The 27,959-nt window shown below is 32.6% G+C and overlaps 3 protein-coding genes across 4 annotated transcripts; 2 read left to right on the top strand and 1 right to left on the bottom strand.

Moving 5' to 3' along the window:
* The first annotated feature begins 1,602 nt into the window (after window positions 1-1,602).
* On the top strand, window positions 1,603-4,769 carry LOC105121339 (primary amine oxidase-like). Of its 2 annotated transcripts, none has more exons than XM_011019929.1 (5): window positions 1,603-3,010; window positions 3,353-3,466; window positions 3,682-4,131; window positions 4,212-4,309; window positions 4,481-4,769. In XM_011019929.1, the coding sequence occupies exons 1-5, from the start codon at window positions 1,706-1,708 to the stop codon at window positions 4,689-4,691; spliced, it is 2,178 nt and encodes a 725-aa protein (XP_011018231.1). In that variant the 5' UTR covers window positions 1,603-1,705; the 3' UTR covers window positions 4,692-4,769. The 2 variants fall into 2 exon arrangements, with proteins under 2 accessions (XP_011018231.1, XP_011018230.1); XM_011019928.1 differs by having other exon boundaries at window positions 4,478-4,769.
* A 3,533-nt stretch (window positions 4,770-8,302) lies between these two features.
* Window positions 8,303-11,936, top strand: LOC105121340 (primary amine oxidase-like). The gene is made up of 4 exons (XM_011019930.1): window positions 8,303-9,758; window positions 10,027-10,140; window positions 10,408-10,955; window positions 11,431-11,936. The coding sequence occupies exons 1-4, from the start codon at window positions 8,415-8,417 to the stop codon at window positions 11,639-11,641; spliced, it is 2,217 nt and encodes a 738-aa protein (XP_011018232.1). The 5' UTR covers window positions 8,303-8,414; the 3' UTR covers window positions 11,642-11,936.
* A 4,356-nt stretch (window positions 11,937-16,292) lies between these two features.
* Window positions 16,293-19,206, bottom strand: LOC105121342 (flavonoid 3'-monooxygenase-like). Its single transcript, XM_011019931.1, has 2 exons — window positions 18,134-19,206; window positions 16,293-16,952 (listed from the first exon to the last, which is right to left on the bottom strand). Exons 1-2 carry the CDS (start codon window positions 19,076-19,078, stop codon window positions 16,326-16,328), a joined length of 1,572 nt encoding a protein of 523 aa, XP_011018233.1. The 5' UTR covers window positions 19,079-19,206; the 3' UTR covers window positions 16,293-16,325.
* Window positions 19,207-27,959: the final 8,753 nt, after the last annotated feature.

The following is a 27,959-nucleotide window of genomic DNA, read 5'->3' as shown; positions in this document are numbered from 1 at the left end:
AATATTATTATTAACATTATAAATATTATTAAATTCATTAATATCATTATTACAAAAAAAATATAGATTTAATTTTAAGAGTAAAATCAGTTATTATTTGTGTTGTTGTTGTTATTGTTACTATTGTTATTATTATCTTAGGTTTGACATTACCTTTCAGACTCAAGAAACTTGGGGTTGCAAAGGTGCACCTGATCCACGTTGTTTAAAAGTAGCAGAAGCTCAAACTCAAGTCTCTTGAATTTTGCAGCGCTGCGTGACCCAAGACACTTGAGTCAGGCGTTCGGATCTAAAGTAAATGGGTTCGATGTCCTATCTCAAGTCTAATGGGTCTAGCATCTCAGTGAAACCCAAAACTTTTGGGTTTAACATATAAGATGAATTCAAAGCTTTTGGACTAAGTGTTGCAGCCAAACCCACATAAATATGAGTAGTTTAATATTATTATTAATATTAAAAATATAATTATTTATATTATAAATATTATAGTGCTTGTGGGGCAATGTTTTTACTATTTGTTAGTAAAAAATCATGGCTGGATCGTTGGATCATAATACCACTAGAATCCAATTGTGCTAGGTCCTATTGCCAGCAGAACTCCATGGTTTTAGGTCCTGCTGGACCCATCAGTGTTGGGTTTTGCAATCAGCAAGAACCATTAAACAACGTCGGATCCTGCCCCTAACAGGACCCAATACTGTAATTTTTATTTTTATTTTTTCACACGGTAAAGAGGAATTATTATTATTATTAAATTTTTAAAAAATATTATTATTATAAAGGAAAAACAATAAATTTTATTTGAGGGATTAAAAACTATAAAAAACTTGGGCCATACAAATTTATTAATATTATATATATATATATTATTAATTTCATTAATATCGTACAAATTTATTAATATTATATATATATTATTAATTTCATTAATATTATTAAATTTAAAATAAATTTTATTACCATATAAAAATATATAAGTTTGATTTGAAGCATAAAATTAATTATTATCATTATTAACTTAAGTTTGACATCCCCTTCTAAACTCAAGAAACTAAGGGTTGGAAAGGGATACCTAACCCAAGTTACCCAAGTTTTTTGGGTCTTGTAGTCCTGCCTAACTCAAGATACTTAGATTTGACTGTAATGCCTAATCTCAAGCTTTTAAGTTTTTATAAATAGATTTAATGATTTTAAATTTTAAATTTATTAAATATTTTTTATAAATAAAATTAATCTATGCATAACAGGCATAATAGGTAACGCCTGACAAATAAAATTATTTAATTATGACTACAACGCATAATAGGTAACGCCTAACAAATAAAATTATTTAATTATGACTACAATTATCTACCTACTTTCAATGATTAATAATGAAGAAGGTTGAGATTTTGGATTCAAATATTCTAATTATTCAATTATTTTTTTAAAAAAAACTATCAATATATTACACCATTTATCTATTTAACTTTTAATTTTTTAATATGTCAATGGGAGCAGCACATCGATCATCGATATTTTTAATATATTGCCCTTAATGGGTTATTTTAATATAAAATGATAAAATTCAATAAAATACAAACATTCGGTAGGCAGAGGCGACACGTAGCACATATTTTAAGCCAATGGGCACTTGAGAACTCTCTGAAACTCCCCTGTTTAAGAGTTTTTACCTATCCGTTTCTGATCTCTAGAAGAAGAGACCATGGAAACTCGTCCACTTTTTCGTTTAACCTTCATCTTATTCTTAATTATACTTCTTTTCACATTTTCATGGTACTCTTTAAACCTACCGGTCGTCTCTGATCCATCTCAATCATCTTCATGGCTGTGCAACTCCAAGAGCAGAGTTTGTGCTCACTCGGGCTCAGTTTTGGAGAGCGAAATTCACAAACCCAGAGACCACATGGAAGATTTCCCACACCATCCCTTAGACCCATTAACCATGCGAGAAATCTACAAGGTGCGGACCATTCTCTCAACCTATCCACCGTTATTGCCTTCTTTCCCAGCTATTCACTCACTATCCCTTGATGAGCCTCACAAGGATTTGGTATTGAAGTGGAAAGAAGGTGATCCTCTCCCCCCCAGGAAAGCCCTTGTGATTGCACTGTTGAATGGTCAGTCTCATGTGCTCTCTGTTGACTTGGATTTGGGCCTGGTCACAAGCAACAAAATCAACCATGGCTCAGGTTACCCGATGTTAATGATGAACGATATTTCGGTGGCAATGCAAGTGGCTCTCTCTCACAAGGAGTTGAATAAGTCTACCATCAAACGTGGGATCTCACTATCGGATTTAACCTGCGTCACTCCGTCAGCAGGGTGGTTTGGGCCGAATGAGGAAGGAAGGAGGATCATAAAGGTCCAATGCTTCTCAAACCAAGGCACACCCAATTTCTACATGAGACCACTTGAAGGGCTGACCATGACAGTGGACATTGACCAGAAAGAGGTGGTGAAATTCACTGACACAGGCGGAGGAATTCCTGTCCCAAAAGGTACAGACACTGATTACCGATTCAAGGCCCAGAAAGAGCCACCCAAGATGAAGCCAATAAATCCAATATCAATCGAGCAACCATTTGGGCCTAGCTTTACAGTTGAAGATGGGCACATAGTGAAATGGGCTAACTGGGAGTTCCATCTGAAGGCTGACCAGCGAGCTGGCATTGTGATTTCACGAGCCATGATTAGTGACTCAGAGACCGGGGTCCCTAGGAGTGTCATGTACAAAGGATTCTCTTCAGAGTTATTTGTGCCTTACATGGATCCTGACGAGAATTGGTACTTCAAGTCATATATGGATGCTGGTGAATTTGGTATGGGAGCGACGGCATTGTCACTTGTGCCTCTAAATGATTGTCCCAGGCACTCTTATTACATGGATGGAATATTTGTGTCATGGGATGGGAAACCGTATGTTCAGCCGAGCATAATTTGTGTGTTCGAACGTTATGCTGGCGATATTAGTTGGCGGCACTCGGAGATCCCGGTCAATGGATTCAATGTAAGTGACATTATTGTTGATGCCCATACATTTCTGTGATTTTTTTATGTATTTCCCTAAATAACAAGCATAAGGAACAAATGAAATGCCATGAGATGAGACGTGAAAAATCTCTGTATATATGCTTGATGGGCATGCTTAACTGCCTTACCAGTCATAAAAAATGTACAAGTTGCACCTCTACGTATTTAGCCAAATCGAGATATAAGAAGCCTAGTTCCAATGCGATATCCACTACTGTCTATTGCGCGCATGATTTTACATCTTATTGCTACATTTTTGCTCAAGGTTGCGCTTAAAAGGAAACTATTTATGCCTTTTCAAACACTGGGATTTTTTCAGATTAGAGAGGCAAGACCAAAGGTGTCACTTGTTGCTCGAATGGCAGCGTCGGTGGGGAACTATGACTACATATTTGACTGGGAATTTCAAGCTGATGGTTTGATCCATGTTGCGGTAAATCTTATGAACATACTTCAGTTTTGTCTCTCTTTTTTGGTGATTGAAAATAATACACTGATGCATTGATGGCACTCAGTCCATTCCATGATCCGTGAATATTGATAAGATCTAGGAGGTGTGTAAATGGGTGTGTTTATTAAGCCTTTAATTTTATCCCTGTTCCTTATAAAAATGGCCTCCACTCACGCTAACCACATTATTCAAAGCAGGTTTCTCTTTCAGGGATGCTGATGGTGAAAGGCACTCCACATCAAACTGCGGATCAAATACCTAACCAAGAAGCAGCTTCAGGCCCTTTAATCTCGGAAAATCTCATCGGTGTTGTCCATGATCATTTCATTACCTTCCATCTTGACATGGATATTGATGACACTAATAACACATTTGTTAAGGTTGATCTAGTCAAGGAGGAGACCTTTCCAGGTCAATCACCGAGGAAAAGCTACTTAAAAGCAAAACGAAACACAGCGAAAACAGAGGATGATGCACGAATTAAGCTTAAGCTCTATGAACCTTCAGAATTTCATGTTATTAACCCTTCAAGACGGTCCAGGTTGGGGAATCCAGCCGGGTACAAAATCGTCCCCGGCGGGAATGCAGCTAGCTTGCTTGATCACCTTGATCCTCCACAGCTAAGAAGTGCTTTCACAAACAATCAGGTATCCATGCCACGATAAATGTGAATATGACACTTTATTTCAGTATTTTTTTTCGCTTCTTTAAAAAACTTGTCTGCTAGATATGGGTGACACCTTTTAATCGGAATGAACAATGGGCTGGTGGACTCTTCACGTATCAGAGCAAAGGAGACGACACCCTTGCTGCGTGGTCTAAAAGGTAATACAGAGGACACTCTGCCCACACATGCGAATGAACCCTCACACGGCATATCTGCACCATTGCATTATAAAGTAAAAGAGAACTGCCATCTTTTGCTAGTGCTTTACTGTTGATCTAAAGCTACAAGTTTAACTAATTAAAAAGAGGACTTGCTTTCATGGCCAGCAGGAACCGAGCAATTGAGAATAAAGATATTGTGCTGTGGTACACCCTGGGATTCCATCACATACCGTGCCAAGAGGATTTTCCTATAATGCCAACCGTGTCATCGAGCTTTGAACTAAAGCCCGTCAATTTCTTCGAAAGCAATCCAATTCTAAAGGCAGCACCCATGTCTGAGGAGGACCTGCCAGTTTGCAGGCCAGCTACCTCTTCTTAATCAGTTGTCGTTTGCTGCATTTATCCCTGTCTATCTCACGTGAACATGTTATGAAACATATCTGAGTTTGTCGATGCATAAACTCTCAAAATTATATATTAATTAAGTGAAATTTGAAACAAATGATACGTGCAACTTAAAGTACTATTGATACGGATATTAAGTAAATAATTTATTGATAACATAATACTAAAAATATGGGAAAAACATTTCAATTTTTTAATTAAATGGTATTGTTTTCTGTTAAAATTATATAAAAAACATTTTTTTAAGTTGACAAGATTAGATTTTATTTGAGTTTAACTAGATCAATTGAGTTACAAATTGATTCTCTGGGTCACTTGAGCTTAATCTAGTAAATATCTACTTACCCCGATTAAAAAAAAAAAAACTTAACTGAAGTTTTATTTCTAACCTATAAATTAACGAGTCGAATAACCATAGTTGAAGAAATTGTAATGCGTGCAAGAGAGCTGTTGCGACATTATCTGGGAGCCAGTTTCGACTTTTTTTTATTAAAATTTAATTTTTTAAAATTATTTTAATATGATGATATAAAAATAAATTTAAAAAAATAATAAAAAATATTATTTTATATACAAAAAATATCATAATTTTCTATGCATAAAAACTACAGTGATTAGCATATATGATACGAACTTTTTAATCGTATAAATTATAAATAACTCGCAAGTTGCACGTTGCCATACATAAATATCTGGAATCCTGGTGATTCCTTGCCACGGAATGATTCTTGTCTATCCACGACGATGGATTCCTGGAACATGACATCAAAATGTCGGTATCGGCTCTCTTTTTTTATTTATTTGTTTATTATATCGGTGAGATTACATTGCTTTTCGCCTCCCCCCACGAGAACCTCTAATTGAATTAATTAATATCTCATGAGAATTTCTATATATTTAGATTGCTTAATTAACGAAACATGTTATGGATAAAATTATTCTCTCTACAAAACAAAAACTACAAAACATTATTATGATGCTTCACTATTCATAAATAAACATACAACGAAGCAACTCAATTTTTTTCAAACCCCTCTTTTTAAAATTCTACCTTCCAAACTTTTTCTTTTTTCTTTTATTATTGAGTATTTTATTAATTTTAAATTGATCGTCATAATTTATTTTAATTTTTTAATAAATTTATTGTTAATTTTAAATAAATATTTTGTATTTGATTGATATTCAATTTTTATAAATATATATTTTTGTTATTGTATTACTAAATAAAAAAATTAAAAAACAATTTTTAAATTTTTTTATCAAAGTTTATGATTTCAGTTGTAAGTTTTGCAAGTTAAGTTGTAAAGCTCGCGTCTTTTTTAAATTCTACCTTCCAAACTTTTTCTTTTTAATTTTATTACTTAGTATTTTATTAATTTTAAATTGATCATTATAATTTATTTTAATTTTTTAATAAATTTATTTTTAATTTTAAATAAATATTTTGTATTTGATTGATATTCAATTTTTATAAATATATATTTTTGTTATTGTATTACTAAATAAAAAAATTAAAAAACAATTTTTTAAAAAATTTATCAAGGTTTATGATTTCAGTTGTAAAGCTCATATTAATCCAATTTATTATCATCTTAATATTAAAAAAATATATATTTTTAAATTTTTTTAAAGTCATGCTACACTTTTACTAGATATTTATGTTGTCTATAAACCCATCAAATTAATTAAATCATGTAAAGTCAATTATCTTATAAGTTAATTTTAAACCTAACTTAGACAATGATTCGGGTCGGGAGGTTTCATCGTTGACCATCAAAATTGTTTTAAGTAACAATTTCAAATTGTTTGTTTTTTTAATTCTATCTTTCTATTATTTTTCTTTCAATTGAATTTTATTGGACCTTTTTTATTAATCTTATCTTCTAATATTTATTTATAATTATTTCAAATTATTTATAATTATTTCAAATTATTTTCTATGAGGTAATTTTACATGTGTTTATTTTTGTTATCATATCATTAAATAAAAAATAATTTGAAAAAATAAAATTGTTAAATTTAATAGAGTCATGATTTAAATTGTGAATTTAATAGATTAAGTATGTGAAGCCCAAAATAATCTAACATGTTATTACCTCAATATTACAAAAAAAGATATCGGCTTATTACTTTAAAGCATTTTTTTTAATTTTCTCTTTGATTCTAGATTTGTAGATTCTATGTGAGTATAAATTTCAGTTTTAAAAAAATAAAAATAAAAATAAAAACAATAAAAAATAGATCTCAAAATTCATTGTACTTTTATGCTAAAAAAGAATGTATTCTTTTAAAACAGAAAAAAAAAGGAGGGAGGTTAGTGGGAAAATAAAGAGAAAAAATAAAAAGTATATAATTATTTATAAAGTAATTGTTAAAAAGAAAAAATAAAAAGTATATAATTATTAATAAAGTAATTGTTAATATTAACATAAAAAAACTCAAATATACTTCCAAAAAATATGGTATAAATGGATTTTTTTAAAATATTATTATAATACATTTATTTAAAAGAATTTTATTCTAGAATCTCAACGAAAAAAGTTAAGGGCTATTTAACAAAAGTGCCATGCATACGTAGGCCAGGAAGGACGAGCTCATGCGCCTTGAAAAGCCTGGGCTCATTCAATCAGCCTTCTTTTGTTTTCTTTTCTTTTTTATAAAAAAATAGACAAACAACACATCACCACTCATTTTTATTTTAATAGAATGGACAACAATTCGTTTTCTAATTCTTTTTCAATGAACTTTTCCATTTTTTCAATATCTAGAGATCAAAACATAATAAAAATAAAATTTGTGACCAAGCTGCAAAAACTTAAAAAAACAAGGACAGAGTAAAAGCTAAAACAAAAACTTGCAGAACCAAATTGAATTTTCCCATGTCCTTTAAATAATATATATGAAAAGGCTATGTTTTTATGTTAATTCTGGTAATTCATCTTTCAATTCTTTTTAATAATAACCTAAAGTTTTATTTTGTAAAATTGATATATAATTTAATGTTATAATATTCTATGCCATATTGGATACGTAATAGCATACAAATCAAAATTGATCCTAATATAAAACAGTATTGACATTAATTATAAGGATTGAGTTGAAAAAAAAATAAAATTTAATGATCAAAATATAAATAAAAACTCATGGACAAAAAAAAGAAAAATTTACTAGGAATGATAAATGATAAATAAACAACAAAATGTGAGATGTGCCACACATTTAATTATTGGTTAACCTCTTTAACCAATAATTAAAGAAGATTATATACAATTTAGCTCTTTCTTATATATTTTTTCATGTTTTTATTTAATGTATGTTTTACTGGAAAATAAAAAATATGAGTTAAAAAGAGATTCTTGATGATAATTAACGAGGAATAATTAAGGGATTACGTATAAATGAAGGTTTTCATGTTGTATCAAGCTTTGGATGAGGGTATCAATGGTTAAAAAAAATAAATGTTCAAATAAAAAAATATTTATAGCCTAAATGCACGGTTATTGTCATCTTTTTGTCGCCTTTCAATACTCAGATACCACTGAAGTTTATTTTTAATTTCTCGGTTTTTGTTTTTATTTTTTTTAATGTAGATTCTCTTAGCTGTTCATTTCCACTCCTTCCTCTTTATATCGCACGCTCTTTCAGTCTCTCACAACACAACAAATTAACAGTAAATAACCAGAAACCAAAATAAGAGATGGAATCAAGAAATTTCCTCCGTTTCCTCTTTATCTTTCTTAGTGTATCTCTTGTCTTGTTCTTCACATGGGTTCATCTCCCTTATGTTCCACAACCAAACTCCACCACTGACCTCCTTGATTGCTCCACCAACTCTCCCTGGTGCACCTCCAAGAACCGCTTTCGGCCTATCAACAAACCATCCACCGCCGATAACATCCTCGAAAAACCACCAAATCCCAAGCACCACAACCACGAATCAGACACTCCCCATCATCCTCTGGACCCCTTAACAATCTCAGAGATCAACAAAGTCCGTACAATCCTAAAATCGCACACCCTTTTCAAGTCATCATCTCCCTGTGCTTTCCACTCTATAGTCTTGGAAGAACCAGATAAAACACTTGTCCTTAAATGGAAAAAAGGAGACTCCATGTTACCAAGAAAAGCAGCCGTGGTCGCACGCGTGGCTGGCAAGTCATACGTTTTAACGGTGGATATAAGTACTGGCGAGGTGGCTGTACAAGAAACTGGTTCTCGCTCAGGTTACCCCACCATGACAATAGAGGACATGACATCATCGACGTGGGCCCCGCTTTCGAACGCTGATTTCAACCGCACAATCATCGAACGTGGAGTTGATCTTCAGGACCTTGCATGCTTGCCAATCTCTTTAGGTTGGTTTGGTGAAAATGAAGAGAACAGGAGATTGATTAAGGTGCAGTGCTACTCCATGAAGGGCACTGCAAACTTTTACATGAGACCAATAGAAGGGCTGACTGTTTTGCTTGATATGGATAGTAAAGAAGTGGTGGAGATATCAGATAAGGGGAAGGACATACCTATACCAAAGGCAGCCAACACTGATTATCGCTATTCTGTACAGGAAATCAATCCCGAGATGATGTTTGTCAATCCAATTTCAATAGAGCAACCAAAAGGGCCGAGTTTTACGGTGGAAGATGAGCACTTAGTCAAATGGGCTAATTGGGAATTTCACCTTAAACCCGACCCTAGAGCTGGGGTGATCATATCTCGGGCTAAGGTCCGGGACCCAGATAGTGGGGAGATGAGGAATGTGATGTATAAAGGGTATACTAGTGAGTTGTTTGTGCCTTACATGGACCCCACTGATGCATGGTATTTTAAGACGTATATGGATGCGGGTGAATACGGGTTTGGGTTGCAGGCCATGCCACTTGACCCGCTTAATGATTGTCCTAGGAATGCCTATTACATGGATGGTGTGTTCGCCGCTGGTGATGGAACTCCATATGTCCGATCACATATGGTTTGCGTGTTCGAGAGTTATGCCGGTGATATTGGATGGCGGCACTCGGAGAGTCCAATTACGGGTATGGAGGTAAGAAGGTTTGGATCCGAGAATTTAATTTATTTCAAACACAGTGTCTCATCATTTTTATATAAATTAACTAACTAAACCAGTATAGTTACCAGACACTGATCAATCCGATAGATTTTTGGATAACCTTTTTAATTAAAGTTTTATTCATATAGGGTTTGATTTAAAATTGGTGTGGAAGTGAATCCTATCAAACCATGTTAATCTGTTTTCTTGATTTTTTTCCTTCCCTCTCCCGTTTGTCTTTTGCTTTATGTTGTTTTGCCAGATTAGAGAAGTTAGACCGAAGGTGACGCTAGTGGCTAGAATGGCAGCATCGGTTGCAAACTATGATTATATAGTTGATTGGGAGTTCCAAACTGATGGACTAATCAGAATTAAGGTTAGTGGCCACTTTCAATGTCTTTCTTTCCTGGGATGTGGACATCTTATTTCCTGTTCTTTGGAATAATATTGTATACTTTAAGTAGTCCACTTTAAGAATTTTCAACATATATTAGGGAAAAACATCTTTCAGTGGTCGGAGTTTTTCTTGATCATCATGCATCTGTCTACCACTAGTTGGAGGATGTCACGTTTGAACTTCTATTTGCCATTATGCAATCATAACAACTGCTAATAAAGAAATAATGTAATTAATTGGGCACAGGTTGGACTTAGTGGTATTTTGATGGTGAAAGGCACCTCTTACGTGAACACGAACCAAGTTCCCGGTCAACAAAATCTCTATGGCACCCTTTTGTCAGAAAACGTAATCGGCGTTGTACATGACCACTACGTCACATTTTACCTTGACATGGACATAGATGGCTCTGATAATTCCTTTGTAAAGGTAAACATTCAAAAGCAAAGGACCTCTCCCGGAGAATCACCGAGGAGGAGCTACTTAAAAGCTATAAGAAATGTGGCAAAGACAGAAAAGGATGCACAGATTCAGCTCAAACTTTATGACCCATCCGAGTTCCATGTGGTTAACCCGATGAAAAGGACTCGGGTTGGAAACCCCGTTGGGTACAAGTTGGTTCCCGGCGGCACGGCTGCTAGCTTGCTAGATCATGACGATCCTCCCCAAAAACGTGGTGCATTTACAAATAACCAGATATGGGTCACTCCATATAACCAGAGCGAGCAATGGGCTGGTGGGTTATTTGCTTACCAGAGTCAAGGTGAAGACACTCTTGCAGTGTGGTCTGAGAGGTATGGATTTCCACTCAAATAAAAAATCAAAATATTACACTCGCAATTAATTTTTGTCATCCTTGGAAATCTCCATTTTCCAACATTTCCACTTGAATCGGTTTTCTAATTGAATCAAGGCAAAAAATGTCATGGGCTTGAATCTTAATTGGAGCAAGTCATTTCCCCTTCGCCTTTAGGGAATTTGATCTCGAATGTTATGTGGGCTCGAGTCCCAGGCTCGTTAATGTCAAGTTTTTTTTTTTTTAAAAAAAAAATTTAGTACTCAATTCATAACCAGAACGCGTTGAATCCTTTTATAATATCTCGTGACAGATTTTTTTTTTTTAATTTTGTACTCAATTCATAACCAGAACGCATTGAATCCTTTTATAATATCTCGTGACAGAACTAATCTGATTAAATATTTCAATTTCTAACAACTTGTGGATTTCTTTTTTTAACAAACATGTTGATTTTTCATTTCTATTTTCAGGGATCGTCCAATTGAGAACAAGGACATTGTATTGTGGTACACATTAGGCTTCCATCACGTACCGTGCCAAGAGGACTTCCCTATCATGCCAACCGTATCATCGAGTTTCGATCTGAAGCCCGTCAATTTCTTTGAGAGCAACCCAATTCTCCGGATCCCACCTAACGTTGAAAAAGATTTGCCTGTTTGCAAGCCTGCTGCTTCGGCTTGAACAGCTAATTGGAGCTCTTCTATCTGCAAATATATGCAGTAGCAGGGTAAAAACCTTGAGATCAGTAATGTAGATGAATGCCTCAGAATAACACGCAAAAAAATGAAGAAAAAAAGAGAGAGACGGCGATGAATTAATCACTGTTTTATGACCACTTTATGGTTACGATCGAGGCGAGGTCAGATGGTATTGCACAAAACACCAAGCATTTCTGTGTAGCAATTTTAATGTGCACTCTTTTATGAATCAATGTGGATTGAAATAGTTAGATTTTTCTTAAATGTTCAATTTGGTTTTCAAGATTTTTTAGCACAATTGAACCTTTTTGAATTCAAATTAATATTCAATTTCATAATTTTTGGGAAGGAATAGTTGGTTCAATAGTTAATTGATCAAAGTAAAAATGATCAAAGTGAAAATGATGCTACAAGGTATTTATTTTGATCTTTTTTTTTTTAATTTATAAGTAATTGATTTCTTTAGTTTTTAAAAATTTAATTTTAATATCAATGTTTATTTTTTTAATTTTCTAGTCTTTTCTTGTGAGAGGACAAAGAGAGGACTATTACATTATGGTATAGAGAGAAATTATTTATATCTATTTTGACCACTAAAATAGTCAAAATTAGTATAAATGAATTTCATTCAGGGAGAAAAGTCTTATAATGATTGTTTTCAATCTCCATTTTGCTTTAAAAACAAATTAAGTTGAGGGTGAGAAAATTTATTTGGTTTGATTTAGTGATTTGAGCCCCTTTTTGGGCTTATTGGATTGCTAAATTGGTGTCTATATATTTTAGGATTGATTTTTGAGTTTAAATGAGTTAAAAAATAGATTGAATTGATTTTTGGGTTTAAATGAGTTAAAAAATAGGTTTGTTAAGTTAAAATTCCATAGCCTTAATTTTTCCACCATCAAAGTGGTGGCCAGAATTTAGTTAAAAGACAACGCGTCATTTATCTTAGCGACCGATGTTATATGTTTATTTTTATTTTTAAAATAAATGTACGATATGTTATTCACCCTTTTAAATGAAAGAAAAAACAAACTCAAACATATAGGCCTAAGAATAAATACCCACGCATCTTGGTTGTTCCTTCCAAAGGCCCTATTTATTGGGTCATAAGCTTGTGATGCTGGCTTTTTTATTTTGTTTTTTTTACTACAAATATATGAAGAAAAAAATCCGTTTTTACTACAAATATATGAAGAAAAAAATTCGTTTGATTTTATAATGTGAATCGCAAGTTTGAAATGTTAAGCAACAACATCCAATCTATTTATTTTAATATGTTTTTTTTAAAATATATAATTTCACCCTTTTGTAATTGATGATCTTTTTTATTTAACTTGAAATTAAAAAAAATGGTTTCATCTAAGGTTGTTAAAATCGCGAGTTGATTTGTAAAATCATACTATTTTACTAGTCAATACATGTTTATATGTTTAATGTGCAAAATTATTTTAAAAACTTGAAAATAAGTAAAATCAGGTTAAAATAAAAAAAAAATCATATACTGCACTATTCCTGAAATTTCTTGTTTATATATCATTTCACCATTTATTTGATGCTAAGAGCCCAATTTATCCTTCCAAGCGACTGTTAAAGCAAAACATTGTTGGCCACACAAAGCAACTCCAAGCACGGACCACTAGATCTATGTCAGTGGTTAGTTTTGTCGAAGGAGAAATAAGAATATTACGGAGTATCAATTTTTTGATGCCAGAAAGTCACATTTAAAATTAGTTTTTGACATGAAAATGAACACTTTGACATGATAATACCACAATAAGTAGCCTAACTTTCACTTTTAAATTGCGTGGAACTGTAATAATAATAATTTTTTAAAGTAATTTAAAAATATGAAATTTTCTAACTTAAAATAAAAAAATCAAATTTAAAAAAAATGAAACTCACGTATAAACTCCTGTACATATATTGAATTCTAAACCAACATCTATAGCACCTAATATAGTCATAATTTTATTGACTATTTACTGATGATGTTTTCAAAATAAAATATGTTTATAGAATATCTAAGTTGTGTTTGTATTGATCACAATTTGATTTTAATAATCATGTTAGAATTGATTACAAGACTAATTTAAATTGATTCTTGAATTATTGAACACATGACATCTAGAAACAATTATTCTGATAATAAGCTTGATGTAGATAACAACGTGGTATAAATATTGTTAAGAATTCAAAAGAAGTTCAGTGCAAGTATTGTTAAAAAAATTTCTTATGATTTTATGATTTGTTTTTACAATCCGAATTTATTTTACATTTTCCGTGCTACGTCAAAATCATGATTTTAATAATTTTGGTTTCACCTTTTATTATTAATAATTTGCTTTTACTATTTCAGTCTCATATGCCTATCATGGCTCTTTTCTCTTAGAAAAAAAATTAAAAAAATAACATTAGCTTTATTATCACATAAAACTATTAGATAAAAAATAATTTATAAAATAAAAAAATTATTAAATCCGACGACGTGTATGACTAGTATTGAGAGTTTGAGTGGTTGAATCAAATTTATTTTTTTTAAAAATTAGATTTTTTATTATTTTTATCCTTTAATATTGAATTTATTTGAGATTTATCTTTTAAATTTGTTTTTTTTCAAGATTATCCCTGTGATTTTTTCATGTCAACTCAGAATGATCCAAATTAATCCTATGTATTTTTTTTTAATAATAGATAAAAATATTATTTGATAGACCACTAATTTTAAATTTATGATTATTTTAAAAAAATATACAAGTAATATCTAGATTTTTTTTGTTTGATTTTTGTTTTACTCTAACCTTCGGTGTAGCGTGGCCTCGCTAGTTTCAGATTATCTTTGTGATTAATTTTACTGACTTAATTTAATTAAAAATATTAAAATCATTCACAAAGGTTAAGTAGTGTTAAATATATCTAACTAATTTGGCGTGGTGTGGGGACGTATCCCAGTCTCTCACGAGTACACAGAGACGTTATCCACTCCTCCCTCCTGGGCCAATGGTCTCCTCCCATCCGGCATGGTTAGATAGCAAATTATTAATTTAAGTCATTTATGTTTGAGATTAGGAATTTATAAAAAAATCCACGCTTACTATTTACTTTTCAATTTATTCACACATCAAATATCAGATATATTTTTAGAAAATATTTTTTATCTAATGATAAAATTTTCAATAGCTCACATCTATTTTGGTACAAAATTTGACCGATACTGCGACTATAAAATATGAGCAATTACTCTGTTTTTATCTTGTTAAAATACCAATGTAATTCTTTAGGTGTATTTAGGAATATGGTACAAACTATATTTTTTAATTTTTTTAAAAAAATTATTTTTGATTTTATTTAAAATAATTTTTTTATGTTTTCAGATTATTTTAATATGCTTAACTTAAAAATAATTCTTTTATTTTTTTTATTTGATATATTTCTAAATAAAAAACACTTCAAAGTTTAAATTGCTATCACCGTTACAACCTTAAACACACCCTATTGCGTTTTAAACAGTGGTAGCAATGAAGATTTCGATTGTTTTTAGGATTCAAATATGTTTTTTAAAGTTTTTTATTTAAAAATATATTAAAACAATATATATATATATATATTATTTTTAAAATATATTTTTAACATTAAAATTAAAAAAATTTAAAAATACTTTTTAAACACACAAATAAACATACTCATTTTATCAGTTTCATTTTAGAGTTCACATCGCATCAAAATTATATATACGCTTGATTTTATTGAAGTTGTGGAAAAGAAAATAACATAGCATGACAAGGTTGCAAACCTCTATATAGCAATTATAACACATATAATAGCTATAAATTCGTATTGCTAAGCAATAATATTTGATTTTTTTAATTTTTTTATTGATATTTTTAATATGTAAATTTTTAATTTATTTTTCAATTGATATCACTAATATGTGATTTTTTTATTTGCTTATTTATCTTTTTTGGATAAAACTTTTTTTTAAATTATTTTATGTGCATTGAATTTTTAAAGATATTTTTCTAATTCATCTATATTTTTTTTTTATCTTTTGTATTAATAAATTTTTTAAAATTAAAAAAATATTTATTTTCAAATAATATTTATAATATGTGCAACATTACATAATATTTTTTTCTTTTTTTTATTTAATTAATTTAATATGTGTGGCTATTTTTATTATCTTTTAATTAAATAAAAAGATATTTTAATAAACAAGATTTAACAAATACAATTAGATAAATATTTCATCTTGAAAAATTAAATATCTTAAACTATATATGTCTCTTAATTTTTCTAGTTTTATTTTTAGTTATTATTAATGACTTGTTTTTTTAGTACACGTATTCTTGACATATATATATACATATATATATATATATATATAGACACACACACCACTTGATTTGTTTATAAATGTCTTTTTAACTATAAAAATACATAGTAAAGACATAACTAATTTTCTTTTATTGTAGGTTGAAATGCTTCAACGACTGCGTTGGATAAAAGCAGATTGCATTCGAATCCTTGGTTGCTCATATGATAGTCATTGAAGGCTTACATGGTCGTTAACTTTAAGGCCCGTGGGATTAGTCGTGGTGCACGCAAGCTGACCCAGACATCCACGTTAATCTAAAAAAAAAAAAAAAGTAGATTGCAGGTCCTTCCACCGTCTAGTAAAGCTCTAAATTACATAGCCTAGGTGTTGGGATAACTATTAAGGGTTTCTTTTTCTTGACAACGATGCCATATTTATCAGATAGTTCCAGCACTCCTCCAACTGGCAGCTTCCACTCAAAGGAGTGCAACAATGAAGCCTGCAAATACATCAGCATCTTCTCTGCTAAACGGAGTCCTGCACAAACCCTTCTTCCGGATCCAAATGGGAGATACTGAAAGTTGTTGCCCGAGTAATCAAATGTGCTGGTTTCATCATTCAAAAACCTCTCTGGTCTAAATTCCAAGGGATTGTCCCACAGATTAGGATCCCTGTGAATAGCGTAAACATTCAAGAAAACTGTAGTACCCTTAGGAACGGTATACCCTCCCACCGTGCATGATTGCCCTGAAAAACGGGGCACTAAGAGAGGCAGTGCAGGATGCAAACGAAATGTCTCCTTCATCACAGCATCCAAATACCGTAACTTGGGCAAGTGGAATTCTTCTACAATGTTGTTCGCTCCAACAACTTCCTGTAATTCTTGGTATACCTTTTGCCTTACTTCTTGATGTTGCATTAGTCGTGCCATTGTCCATTCGACCATGGTAGTAGTTGTGTCAGTGCCGCCCACGAAAATATCCTGTGTATAAAAAATAACATTATTTTTTTTTTTTTTTGTTTTGATTTACGTGAGGTGTCCGGGCCAGCTTACGCGCACCACGACTAATCCCCACGGCCCACTGAACACCCTGCAAACCCAGCAGGCAGGTAAGGCAGCGCGGGGCTGACAAGCATGCAACTCTAAGGCTCGAACTCGTGACAGCAGAAGACGCAAAGCGTCATTCCACCGCTGAGCCGGTGCCTTCGGTGCAAATAACATTATTTTTAATGCTAGCTAGATGCATGATTTTGATCAGCAGCAGACTTGCTAGGCAGCAGCTACATCAATTTTTTTTGGGAAAAGCACGCTTTGCTCGGTCTGAACTTTCTAATCACCCTTTGTTAAGGTGGTCTTGGACATTGCTAATGCTTGTAGGTCCATATGTTTCCAAGACAGATTCACACGTGACTCAATGTTCCCAAGAAATGATACTTTAGTTTTATCTACCAGTAAGATCTAGAAACATACATTGCATTGGCTTTAAAAGTATAAATAAGAACTGAAATTAAAGTAGAAGAATTTGTTTTTAAGAAGATAAAAAAAGAAAAAAAATGTTAGGATACTGGCATGCAACTCAAAGAAGATAAAAAATAAGAAATAAGATAAAATAAAAAATGAGACACATAAAAATTTACGTTGTTCATCAAATTAGAGTACGTCCACAGGTAAATATAGAAAGATTTTACTAAGTAATGTGAGAATTACAACTTCTCTCAAATAATAAGAAAACAACTAAGAATCTCTTTATTATTAGGAGAAAACGTTTCACTTATTCTCTCACAAATATTTCATAATTTTATGGGATTACTTTTTCTTCACTTTCCTTTTCTTCTCTCTATTTTGGTCTCTCTATTTTGGTGTGCAAAATAAACTTAAAAACATTATCTATTTATAAACAAGAGTCAGGGAACAAAAGCTATAAATCATGACACCAATCATACCAATAACTCCATCAATTATGCTAATAACTACATCAATTATATCAATAACTCATCTCTAATTATACAGATTTACTTATTTTTATTTTTATTTTCAACAACTTCATCAATTATGCAAGTCATACCTAGCCAGCACGGCTTATTTTTATTTTCCACCAATTATATAGATTTACTTAATTTAATTAAGTGTTTGCTTTACAGAAACAATTAAAGTAGTCATACCAGTAGCATGGCTTTGAGTTGGTCCATCGTAATTGATGTTGCAGCATCTTCATGCTTGTTAAGATCCAAGAGAATCTGCAAGAAGTCTTCTCTCACATCCATGTGTGCCTTTTCTTCATTCAAACGTTGCTCAATTGCAGAATCAAGAAATTGATCGAAAGTGACTGCTAATCGCTTTGATCGTCTCTCTATACCTTGCAAGTCATACCTAGCCAGCACGGGGAAAAGGTCCGAAACATTAGGTTTTCCAATTAGCACCATCATCTCTGCTGCATGACACCGAAACTGTGCAACGAAATGAGTCCATTTCTCTCCTTGGATTGTGCCTCCCCCCAGCAAAATTCTCAGGACAGTATTTAGGCTTGTTACATATGCCACTTCACCAAAGTCAATAGGGCTGCCAATTTTATCATACACTTCTCTAATAGCCTTTTTAACCTCCTGTTTTCTCAGTGCATAGGAAGCATCTAGGTTATTGCCTAGCACTTCGCGCACCAAAACCTTGCGCATCTTTCTCCACTGGGGACCGTAAGAGGACCAAGCGATATCATTTCCGCCGTTAAAGAGCACCCGGGCGGAAATAGGTGGATCACGATGACCAAATATGGTATCCTTATCACGAACCATTTCTTTGGCTAGTGGTGGGGAGCTAACCACCATGCACAATTTGTTTCCGAGCCTTAGCTTGTAGATAGGGCCATAGGACCTAGCCAGTTCAGTGAACTTCTTGTGGAGGTCATTACCAAGAAATGGAAGGTATCCAACTAATGGCAAACCATGAGGACCTGGCGGAAACGGAGCAGCGACTGCCTTCTTTGGTTTGATATTGTTCCAAAAGAACCAGAACATTGTTATTATGGTGATTGCAATGATGAGAAACAGTTTTTGTCTCTCGTTGCTAGCATCCCACCACCGTGGCCACAACCCAGTGACCGTGTTCAACATTATAGTATTTTTGGGTGCAAATTAAAATGTAACAGTGATACCTTTAAGAATATAGTGTATATAAAAAAATTAGCTCTCAATGATAGAAAAGTTGGAAATCAAAATCTGACAGTAAGTATATATACTGGTCTTCTGCTGTTTTAGCTTTGGGTTTGATGCTATAGTAAGATTCACTTAAATTTATTTGAAATTTTTTTACTATTACTATTATTATTTAAAATATTATTAATATAATAATTAATAAATTTTTTTAAAAATATTAATAATATTATAAAATAACCATAGATTTGATTTAAAAAATAAAATTAATAATTATTATTATTATTAAATTTGAAAGAAAAATTATTACTATTAAAAAAACTATAAACTTAATTGATATGAAAAAAATTAAAAACTATAAAATTTGAGTCAAGTGTATTTAATATTATTAATTATATTATAATTATTATTATTGTTATGGTAATTAATATTATAAATATAACTTTTAGTTTCATCTTGCAATCTAAGGTTTTTGTTCCTCACTAGACAAATCGGAAACTCTTGAATCTTAATTCTTTTAATATTTAATATTTTTTTATAGAAAAGAATTTGCCTGCACAGTAGCACGGGACCTAACTAGTTTCTACTAAAATGCGTACGAGAATTTGCGGGTGATTTTTTTCCTCCTCAAATCAGGTTCTCTTTTTGACTAATCAACCGTTCTCATTTCTGACACGTAAAAGGCTTTGACGGGGCTCGAGTCGGAGACAATTAATGTAGCTGATATCGCATGATCTCATTAAAAGGAACTGTGTAATGAATTCGGACTTCAAAATTTATTCATCAATCCATTGAAGTTGAAGTCCGTGGAGGGTATTATAGATATTTCCAAGCCTCTCACTATCAAAGCAAAGCTGTCAAATGCACATGGCCACATATCGCTTGATCTGATTTGATTTTTGGTACTTGAAGCGGCTAATTCACAGCCACACACGTTTATAATCTTGCAATAGAATTATGTGTTCAGACAGTGAAACATGAGTTAGAGAATTTATAAAATAATATACTTTAAGGGATTGTTTGTTCAGGGAATACGATATTATTATTATAACTATTATATATTATTAGCTACTTTTAGTGTAATTTCTTGTATAGGTTATGTAAGTATTTTATATATTTTTTTAAATTTTTAGATTTTGTTATTAAAAAACTTTATTTTTTTGTTATGGATATTAAAATGATTCATGCAGAATATATGAGAGCAATTGTAACTGTGATAGTTATAGACATAACTATTACTTAATAAAAAAGAAATATAAATTACATACCAAGAGAACCACGTGTAGATGCAATTGCCCAATAATAATTTTATATTGATAGCATTTTGAATCGAGATAATAAATATTGTGTTGAATAAGTTCATATAAAACCAGTTATCTTATATATATGTTTTATCAATTTTATCAGTTTATTAGTTTCATTTTAGAGTTCAAAACACATCAAAATTATATATATGCTTGATTTTATTGAAGTTGTGGAAAAAAAAAATAACATAACATGACAAGGTCGCAAACCTCTATATAGCAATTATAAAACACATAATAGCTATAAATCCGCATTGCTAAGCAATAATATTTGACTTTTTTTTTAATTTTGTTTTTTTATTGATATTTTTAATATGTCAATTTTTTAATTTATTTTTCAATTGATATCACTAATTTGTGATTTTTTTATTTGCTTATTTATCTTTTTTGGATATTTTTTTTAAATTATTTTATGTGCATTTAATTTTTAAAGATATTTTTCTAATTTTTCTATATTTTTTAATATTTTGTATTAATAATTTTTGTAAAAATTAAAAAAATATTTATTTTTAGATAATATTTATAATATGTGCAACATTACATGTCATAATCCAATTTTTGATTTTTTTTATTTACTAAAAAATTGATGAAAAAATGATAAAAAAGTAAATGAAGAATGAATTACAATTTGGGTTAATGACAATATGATTGGAAAGTTTAAATATTTAATTAAACTCTTGACTAGTTTAATTAATTAAATCAAGGGTTTAATTGGAGAATTAATAAATTTTGAGATTTAATTGAGCTTGGGATTAAGTTAATTAATCAAATTAAAAGAAATTGAGGAATTAATGAGTTTGAGAACTTAATTAAACTTTGATTTAATTAATTAAAAGAATCAGGGGTTTAATTGAAGAAACACCAAAGTTTGGAGGTTATTCAGAAAATTGCTGGAAAATTAAAGTTCAAGGACTAAATTGAATAGTTTAGAAATTCAAGACTATTGTGTAAACAACGTACCAATTTAGGGATCTAATTGAAATTAACCCATAAAGGGAAAAAATTAAAAGAAATTTTAATTGAATAGGGGTCCAATTACCGAGTTTAAAACATTCAGGGACCAAAGTGAAAAATAGCTTAAGGATACAAACGACACCGTTTGGAAGCCTTGTTCTACATCCCTTCCATTTCACACGGAGAATACCGGTTCAACAGGAAATCTGCAGCAGTCGTGGACCATGTCTCTTTCCCATAATCCTATTCATGGTTTGAATAAGAGTCCTGCAAAGATTGGATTGATGAGGGGCGGAGTTTTTGAGCTCTATAAAAGGTGACCCGAAAACCAGAGCAAGAGGAGAGGAAAAAGGCCAGAAAACAGGGCAATTAACCCAAGGAAAGAAGAGCAAAACACAACAAAAAAAAAAAGAACGGAGAAAGCCAGAAACAGAACCTAAACATAACCCAAAAACAGAGCAAAGGAGAAACAAAAAAAAATACAGAGCATAAAATACACAGAAAAGGGGAGAGAGTGAGTTGAGTCACGGATCAGTTTTGTTTCCGTCCTTGCAAGAGCACCATTTGGTCACTGAACCATTGTTGAGAAACCGCAAATAGGAACCCACACAGACAACAGCCTTCTTCACCGTCGCCAGGAACCGAAAGCACAGGAACCACACCAGTGCAACAACCTTCTTCACTGTCACCATAAACAGAAAGCAGTCGAACCACTTCAGCGTCGCAATGCATATGTTGGTATGTTGGGCTGGATTTAGCCCAGCCCAGCCCGAAAAAAATAGAATAAAAAAATAAAAAATAAAAGTAGAAAAATAAAAATATTAAAAGTACAAAAAAAACATATGTATGCATGGATAAAAAAAATAATATAAATTTGATGGTTTATTCACTGACGCTAGAGTCAGGAATAAAAATATCAGTTTAAATTTATATTATTTTTATTCGTTATTTTATTTTACTTAGCTAGAAAAAAATAAAAAAATAAAAAATATGTGCATTCCTAAAAAATAAATTTATTTTTATTTATTTATTCACTGACGCTAGAGTCAGGATAAAAAAATAATAATAACAGATTTAAATTTATTTTTATTTATTTATCCACTGACACCAGAGTCAGGAATAAAAAAAAGGATGATTTAAATTTATTTATTTTGATACCTACGTAATATTTACCAACGCCAGAGTTAGAAATATCCGTAGTTGAATATTCACTGGTGCTAGAGTTAGGAATATTACACACAAACAATCATAGTATAAACAAAAAAAAAATGTTAGCAATTAAGGACAAAGATCAGCAATGCAACCTGCCTTAGGTAGGACGTTTAAGGGGTGATAATATCTTCCCTTTTACGTAACCAGTCTCAGACCATAGAACTTCTGTTGACTAGTTAGAGTTCCTAGTAACCATAATACTAGGTGGCGACTCCTTAAACAAAGAATATCCTCATTAAAGAATAGAATGCCAGAAATCCGTTCTTTCCAAAGATTTAATAAATTTTTAAGGTCGTCGCGATGTCGGGTGCAACAGAATGGCGACTCCACTGGGGACCATAAGACTAAGCTTTGCTTTATTTGTTAAAATTTCTACCAATATTTGTTGTATGGTTTGGTTTTTATTTTATTTTATTTGGTTTGTTTTATTTATTTTTACAGCTTTAGCATCCATATTTATTCATGCCATCATATATATTGGATATGCATTGACGCCTTCACACACCACGCATTTCATAATAAATATCTGTTGTATAAACTTTATGTTAAGTGGGAGAGTAGCGGTATCCCAATGGCTTTAGCCTGGGTAAGACTCGTGAAACCATCCAACTTTCACTTGATTGTTTACTCGATAGTGGTTGGTATGCCTAAACTGATATTATTCAAGGCCTTTATCTTCACGCTACTTAACGTATAACATCTTTATTACAGGATTGTTTTTAGGTGACATAATGGTCGTTAATCGTGAAATCACAACGGTTGAGTATGGGCTTGAATCTGAATCATTGCATATGACCGAGGGAGACTGCCTTAGACTGGATGATAGTGGGATACCGCTTCTAAAAGATGTGAGATGCGTAATAAATGATGCTAGTCGTTTACTTCCATTCACCAAATACTTGGCCGATGAGGTAAAATTTACTAAGATGTATGGGAGAGTTTTGCATCTTCTGAATGTTCCAATACTGCCATTAGCCATAAAAACCTTAATTCATTTTTGGGATCCTGAATATCGATGTTTTACATTTGGGAATGTCGATATGGTTCCTACCATTGAAGAATATGGTGTTTTGACAGAATTCCCCGAGGATATCCATAAGGTTTACTTTCATCAAAAGATTGAGAATACTATAGAGGAGCTTGCTAAGCTATTGGGAATCCATCAAATGAGCTTATATAGAGAAAAAAATAATTCTGGGGGTTTGAGATGGAAACGACTAGAAGAACTTTTGATTGCTAAAAAGTCTAATCTTGGTGCTAATTTGAAGGTATACCGAATATTGGCTTTGGGGATATTTGGGTTGATTTTGTGTCCTTTGACGATTGGAATTATCAGTTTAGAGGCAACTAATTTGTTTGTTGAGTATGAGAAGACCAAAATTAATCCTTCTGCTGCAATCTTGGCTGAAACTTTTTTATCTCTCAATCATTGCAAAAGGATTGGAAAAGGTTCTATGAGATGTTGTGTTCTATTGTTGTTCATTTGGATGGTAAGCCATATAGAATCCGAGACACCAGTATTCTAAAATTTTTGGTGGTTTGACCAAAAGCCACTCGAGTTATTTGTATCAAGTGAATGGGAAAACTTTTCTGAAGATGATTGGAGGGTAAAATTGCAAGGAATTCCACAAAGCAATTTTAATTGGAGAGCTCCATGGATGAAAAATGTAGCATACCTAATGGGCTATGGGAAAAAGCCTTGGGTACCTTTGATTGGGGTGACTGGGTATATTAGTTATGCACCTGCTTTGGTTACAAGACAACTTGGGGGCATACAAAGCATCCCAAGAACAGTTGGCTTAACTCAATTCACTAGAGTCTACAAAGGCGTATATAATGAAATGCTGGAGAGCATTAAACATGATTGGGATTCTTTGGTGATAGTTAAAAAGGAGATAGGTGTAAGGAATCCTATGGTTAGTGAAAGGTATCCTGAATGGCGTAATGAAGGAGTCTCTTATATGGCAGAAGTTTCTGAATCTATGGGCACTCGAAGGAAAAGAGTGAACAGTGAAGAAGAATTAAGAGAACAAGTAAAATTATTACAAGCTGAGCTTAAAGCAAAGAAGGAGCACAGAGTGTCCTTGGAGCAGTAGTTAGCCAAAGAAAGAGCTGTGAGAAAAACAGTTGAAGAAGAAAGGGACTCTGTGGGTCAAGACTGGATAAAGGTAAAGGATGAATTGAAGACAATTAATAAGGACATGACATATTATATGGCAAAAGCTAAGCTTTGGGAAGAGTCAGTTATCAAGACGCAAGCTGTATTAAAAATGCATCGGGCATACGTAGTCAAACTTAAAGACCAATTGGGGAGAGCGGAAATTGAAATAGTCAACACTAAACATGTGACTAAAATACATGAAGAGCAAAGAGTAGAGTTGAATGATCATAAGGTTGAAGTAGAAACATTGAGATCTAAGCTAGAAAAAGAAAAGTTGAAGACCGCACAGCTTATGAAAACCAGAAAATGATAAAGCAACATAATCAAACACTGGACAATGCCAATAACTTTTTGTCTAGAAACAACTTGATTCATACTGAGAGGATAAGAGAACTACAAGATCAAATTGATAGAGCAGCTGCAGAAGCCTATTTATTACGAGTGGAAGCCCGTCAAGTAGGAGGAGACATAATGAAATATCGAAGAAGCATGGATAACACCGATCTTTTTTTAAGAGCAATAGCTACTAAAGGCAGTGTTTTTTCTCTTGTAATAGATTAGATTAATTTTTCATTGTAAGCTTTTAAATAAGTAATGAAAGGGTTAGACCCATATTTTCAACGCAAAAAAAAAAAACATGTGTATATGGCTGAAAGCCCAAATGTCAAAAAGCTGAGCAGATCTCTCCTCGACATTACAACAATGATATCAAGTGCAAGCTCAACCCACATATCCAATGAATAACGACCATATGTCACCAACAAAACGCGAATCTATATTCAATATGTTGCATTCACATTCATGCATCTCATACATTTGCTTATAGATTGTTATATTCTGCATATAACAGGTGAAATATAGGTCCCCAACTGAAACGTATCCATAATACTTGTTCACGAAAGAAAATGGAAAATGAAGAGAGAACTCAATTAGAAATGCAACACCAAAGAGAGTTGGAAAGCCTGAAAGAGGATGTGGCAAGGCTCACTAGCTTGCTTGAGCAAGCTTTGAGGCTTAAAGCTGGGGAAGGAACATCTTCTTAGCAAACATGTACACCTCAGCCTCCGCCTTCCTTTATTCCGCCATTCGAACCTCAGATGCTGCTCCTTTCGTACCTACTCAATCAGCACATCCAATGAGGATCCCCCATATTGTGTTGACAGAAGAAGAACCTCAAAGGAACAAGATAGTGGAGGAAAATGGTCATGAAAAACTAGCTGCTTTAGAAGAAAGAATGAAGGCAATAGAAGGGAATAATTTGTATGATCCGGTGAAGGCTGCTGAAATGTGTTTAGTGCCTAACATGGTTATTCCCAGAAAATTCAGAGTTCCAGAATTTGTTAAATATACCAGAACTCAGTGCTCAATCACCCATCTTAAAACATATTGTAATAAGATGGCTGAAGTAGTCCATGATGAGAGATTATTGATCCATTTCTTTCAGGACAGTTTAAGTGATGCTGCTCTTGCATGGTATATGCGTTTGGATAATACCAAGATTAAAGGATGGAAGGACTTGGTTGATGCTTTTATTAGATAGTATAAGTTCAACATGGATATTGCCCCAAATAGATCAAGTTTGCAAGCCATGGAAAAAGGCAATAAGGAGTCTGTAAAAGAATATGCCTAAAGGTGGCGTGAATTAGCCGCACAAGTAAGTCCTCCATTGTCAGAAAGGGAGATGACTGACTTATTTTCCAACACTTTTAAAGCCCCGTACTTTGAATACTTGGTAGGTAGTGCAACACAAAATTTCTCTGATTTGGTTGTCATAGCTGAAAGGATCGAACAAGCTGTTCGGACAGGTAGGATCGTGGATCCTACTGAAAAAAGAGGTTTTACTGGAAAAAGGAAAGAAACAGAAATTCACAATGTTGAAAGGGAAAATAGAGTGAAGAAAACCTACCAAGATAATTACAGCTTCAAAAGTATTCCATCTACCCCTTATATATCCAATATAAAATTCTCTTCACCTACAAACACCAAAACAACCCAATAAATAACCAAACCAATAATGCCTACTGCCCAAGAAGAAATTTTCCAACAGATCAAGTGCAACTTCCACCATTACCCATGTCTCTTACTGAAATGCACCAAAGATTGCTTAGTATTGGTCAAGTAGCACCTATTCCATTAGAACCTTTACAACCACCATTTTCCTTTTGGTATAAACCCGATAAAAAATGTGAATACCATGCTGGTGCTATCGGTTATAATATTGATGGATGTATTGCATTCAAAAGAAAAATCCTTCAGCTCATCAAAGCTGGGTGGATTTCTTTTGATGAGTCTCCAAATGTGAATTCTAACCCTCTACCAAATCATACTTCTAGAAGTGGGGGAGTTAATAATTTAGAGATAGGAAGGGGAAGTCGACACGACTAAAAGATTGATGTCTTCTCCCAAGTGCAGGAGTGTCAAAGTAATAAATAACCCGGCAAGACCGGGGTCGAACCTTTACTCTGCCTGTAATCATGTTAACAATATATAATCTGATTGGAACCTCCTTTGTGTGTGGTTTCCATATCATGGTTTTATATCATCATTTTGCACTTGAAGTATCAATAACTCCTTAACTAAAATATGTTTTATAATAATGTATCTAATAATATAAGATACCTTTAATTTGTGGTAAATGTCTATTTTTAATGCAGGTCTATCACATAAATGAAAGGATTGATTGATGACTTGAAGAACTTAAATTGCATGGATAAAGAGATGGTCAAACTTAGAGAAGAGATGTCGGTGCAATCCAAACCGGAACACTATTCGGTAATTGGGTCATATCTGGAGCTACAGATCTCAGATTTAGGTCCAATTTATATGGATGGAAAGGTAAGACATAGGCCTACAACTTTCATATGGAGCCCAAGATCTAAAAAGGCCATTATCAAGTCCAAATTGTACCAACAACAAAGAAGCCCGAATCTGTCTTCCAGCCCGAGCACTGTTCGGTATTTTGGCCATATCTGGAGTTCTAGAAGTCCAAATGAGCTGAATGTTTTACACAAGAAAGCTGAGACAATTGCCTACAACTTTCATGTTTGCAAGTGGCTCCAGTTTTGACGTTATCAATGACATTTTGGGCAGACAAGAGAAGATAAGGATTTGCAACTGGCTTCAGTTTTGATGTTATCAATGACGTTTTGGGCAGACAAGAGAAGATAAGGATTGTCACCAAGTCAAAAGTTGGCCACCCACTTATCAATTA

Source organism: Populus euphratica, unplaced genomic scaffold (assembly GCF_000495115.2).
Source record: "Populus euphratica unplaced genomic scaffold, PopEup_1.0 scaffold25.1, whole genome shotgun sequence".
NCBI lineage: Eukaryota > Viridiplantae > Streptophyta > Magnoliopsida > Malpighiales > Salicaceae > Populus > Populus euphratica.
The sequence above is the reverse complement of the archived record's forward strand: the minus strand, read 5'-3'. Positions and strand labels throughout refer to the sequence as shown.

Coding starts and splice junctions, on each gene's coding strand:
- LOC105121339 (XM_011019928.1), top strand. CDS start 1,706: ATGGAAACTCGTCCACTTTTTCGTTTAACCTTCATCTTATTCTTAATT. Junction 3,467..3,681: donor ATGGTTTGATCCATGTTGCG/GTAAATCTTATG, acceptor TATTCAAAGCAG/GTTTCTCTTTCAGGGATGCT. Junction 4,132..4,211: donor GTGCTTTCACAAACAATCAG/GTATCCATGCCA, acceptor CTTGTCTGCTAG/ATATGGGTGACACCTTTTAA.
- LOC105121340 (XM_011019930.1), top strand. CDS start 8,415: ATGGAATCAAGAAATTTCCTCCGTTTCCTCTTTATCTTTCTTAGTGTA. Junction 9,759..10,026: donor GTCCAATTACGGGTATGGAG/GTAAGAAGGTTT, acceptor TTGTTTTGCCAG/ATTAGAGAAGTTAGACCGAA. Junction 10,956..11,430: donor CTTGCAGTGTGGTCTGAGAG/GTATGGATTTCC, acceptor TTCTATTTTCAG/GGATCGTCCAATTGAGAACA.
- LOC105121342 (XM_011019931.1), bottom strand. CDS start 19,078: ATGTTGAACACGGTCACTGGGTTGTGGCCACGGTGGTGGGATGCTAGC. Junction 16,953..18,133: donor AACTCAAAGCCATGCTACTG/GTATGACTACTT, acceptor TTTTATACACAG/GATATTTTCGTGGGCGGCAC.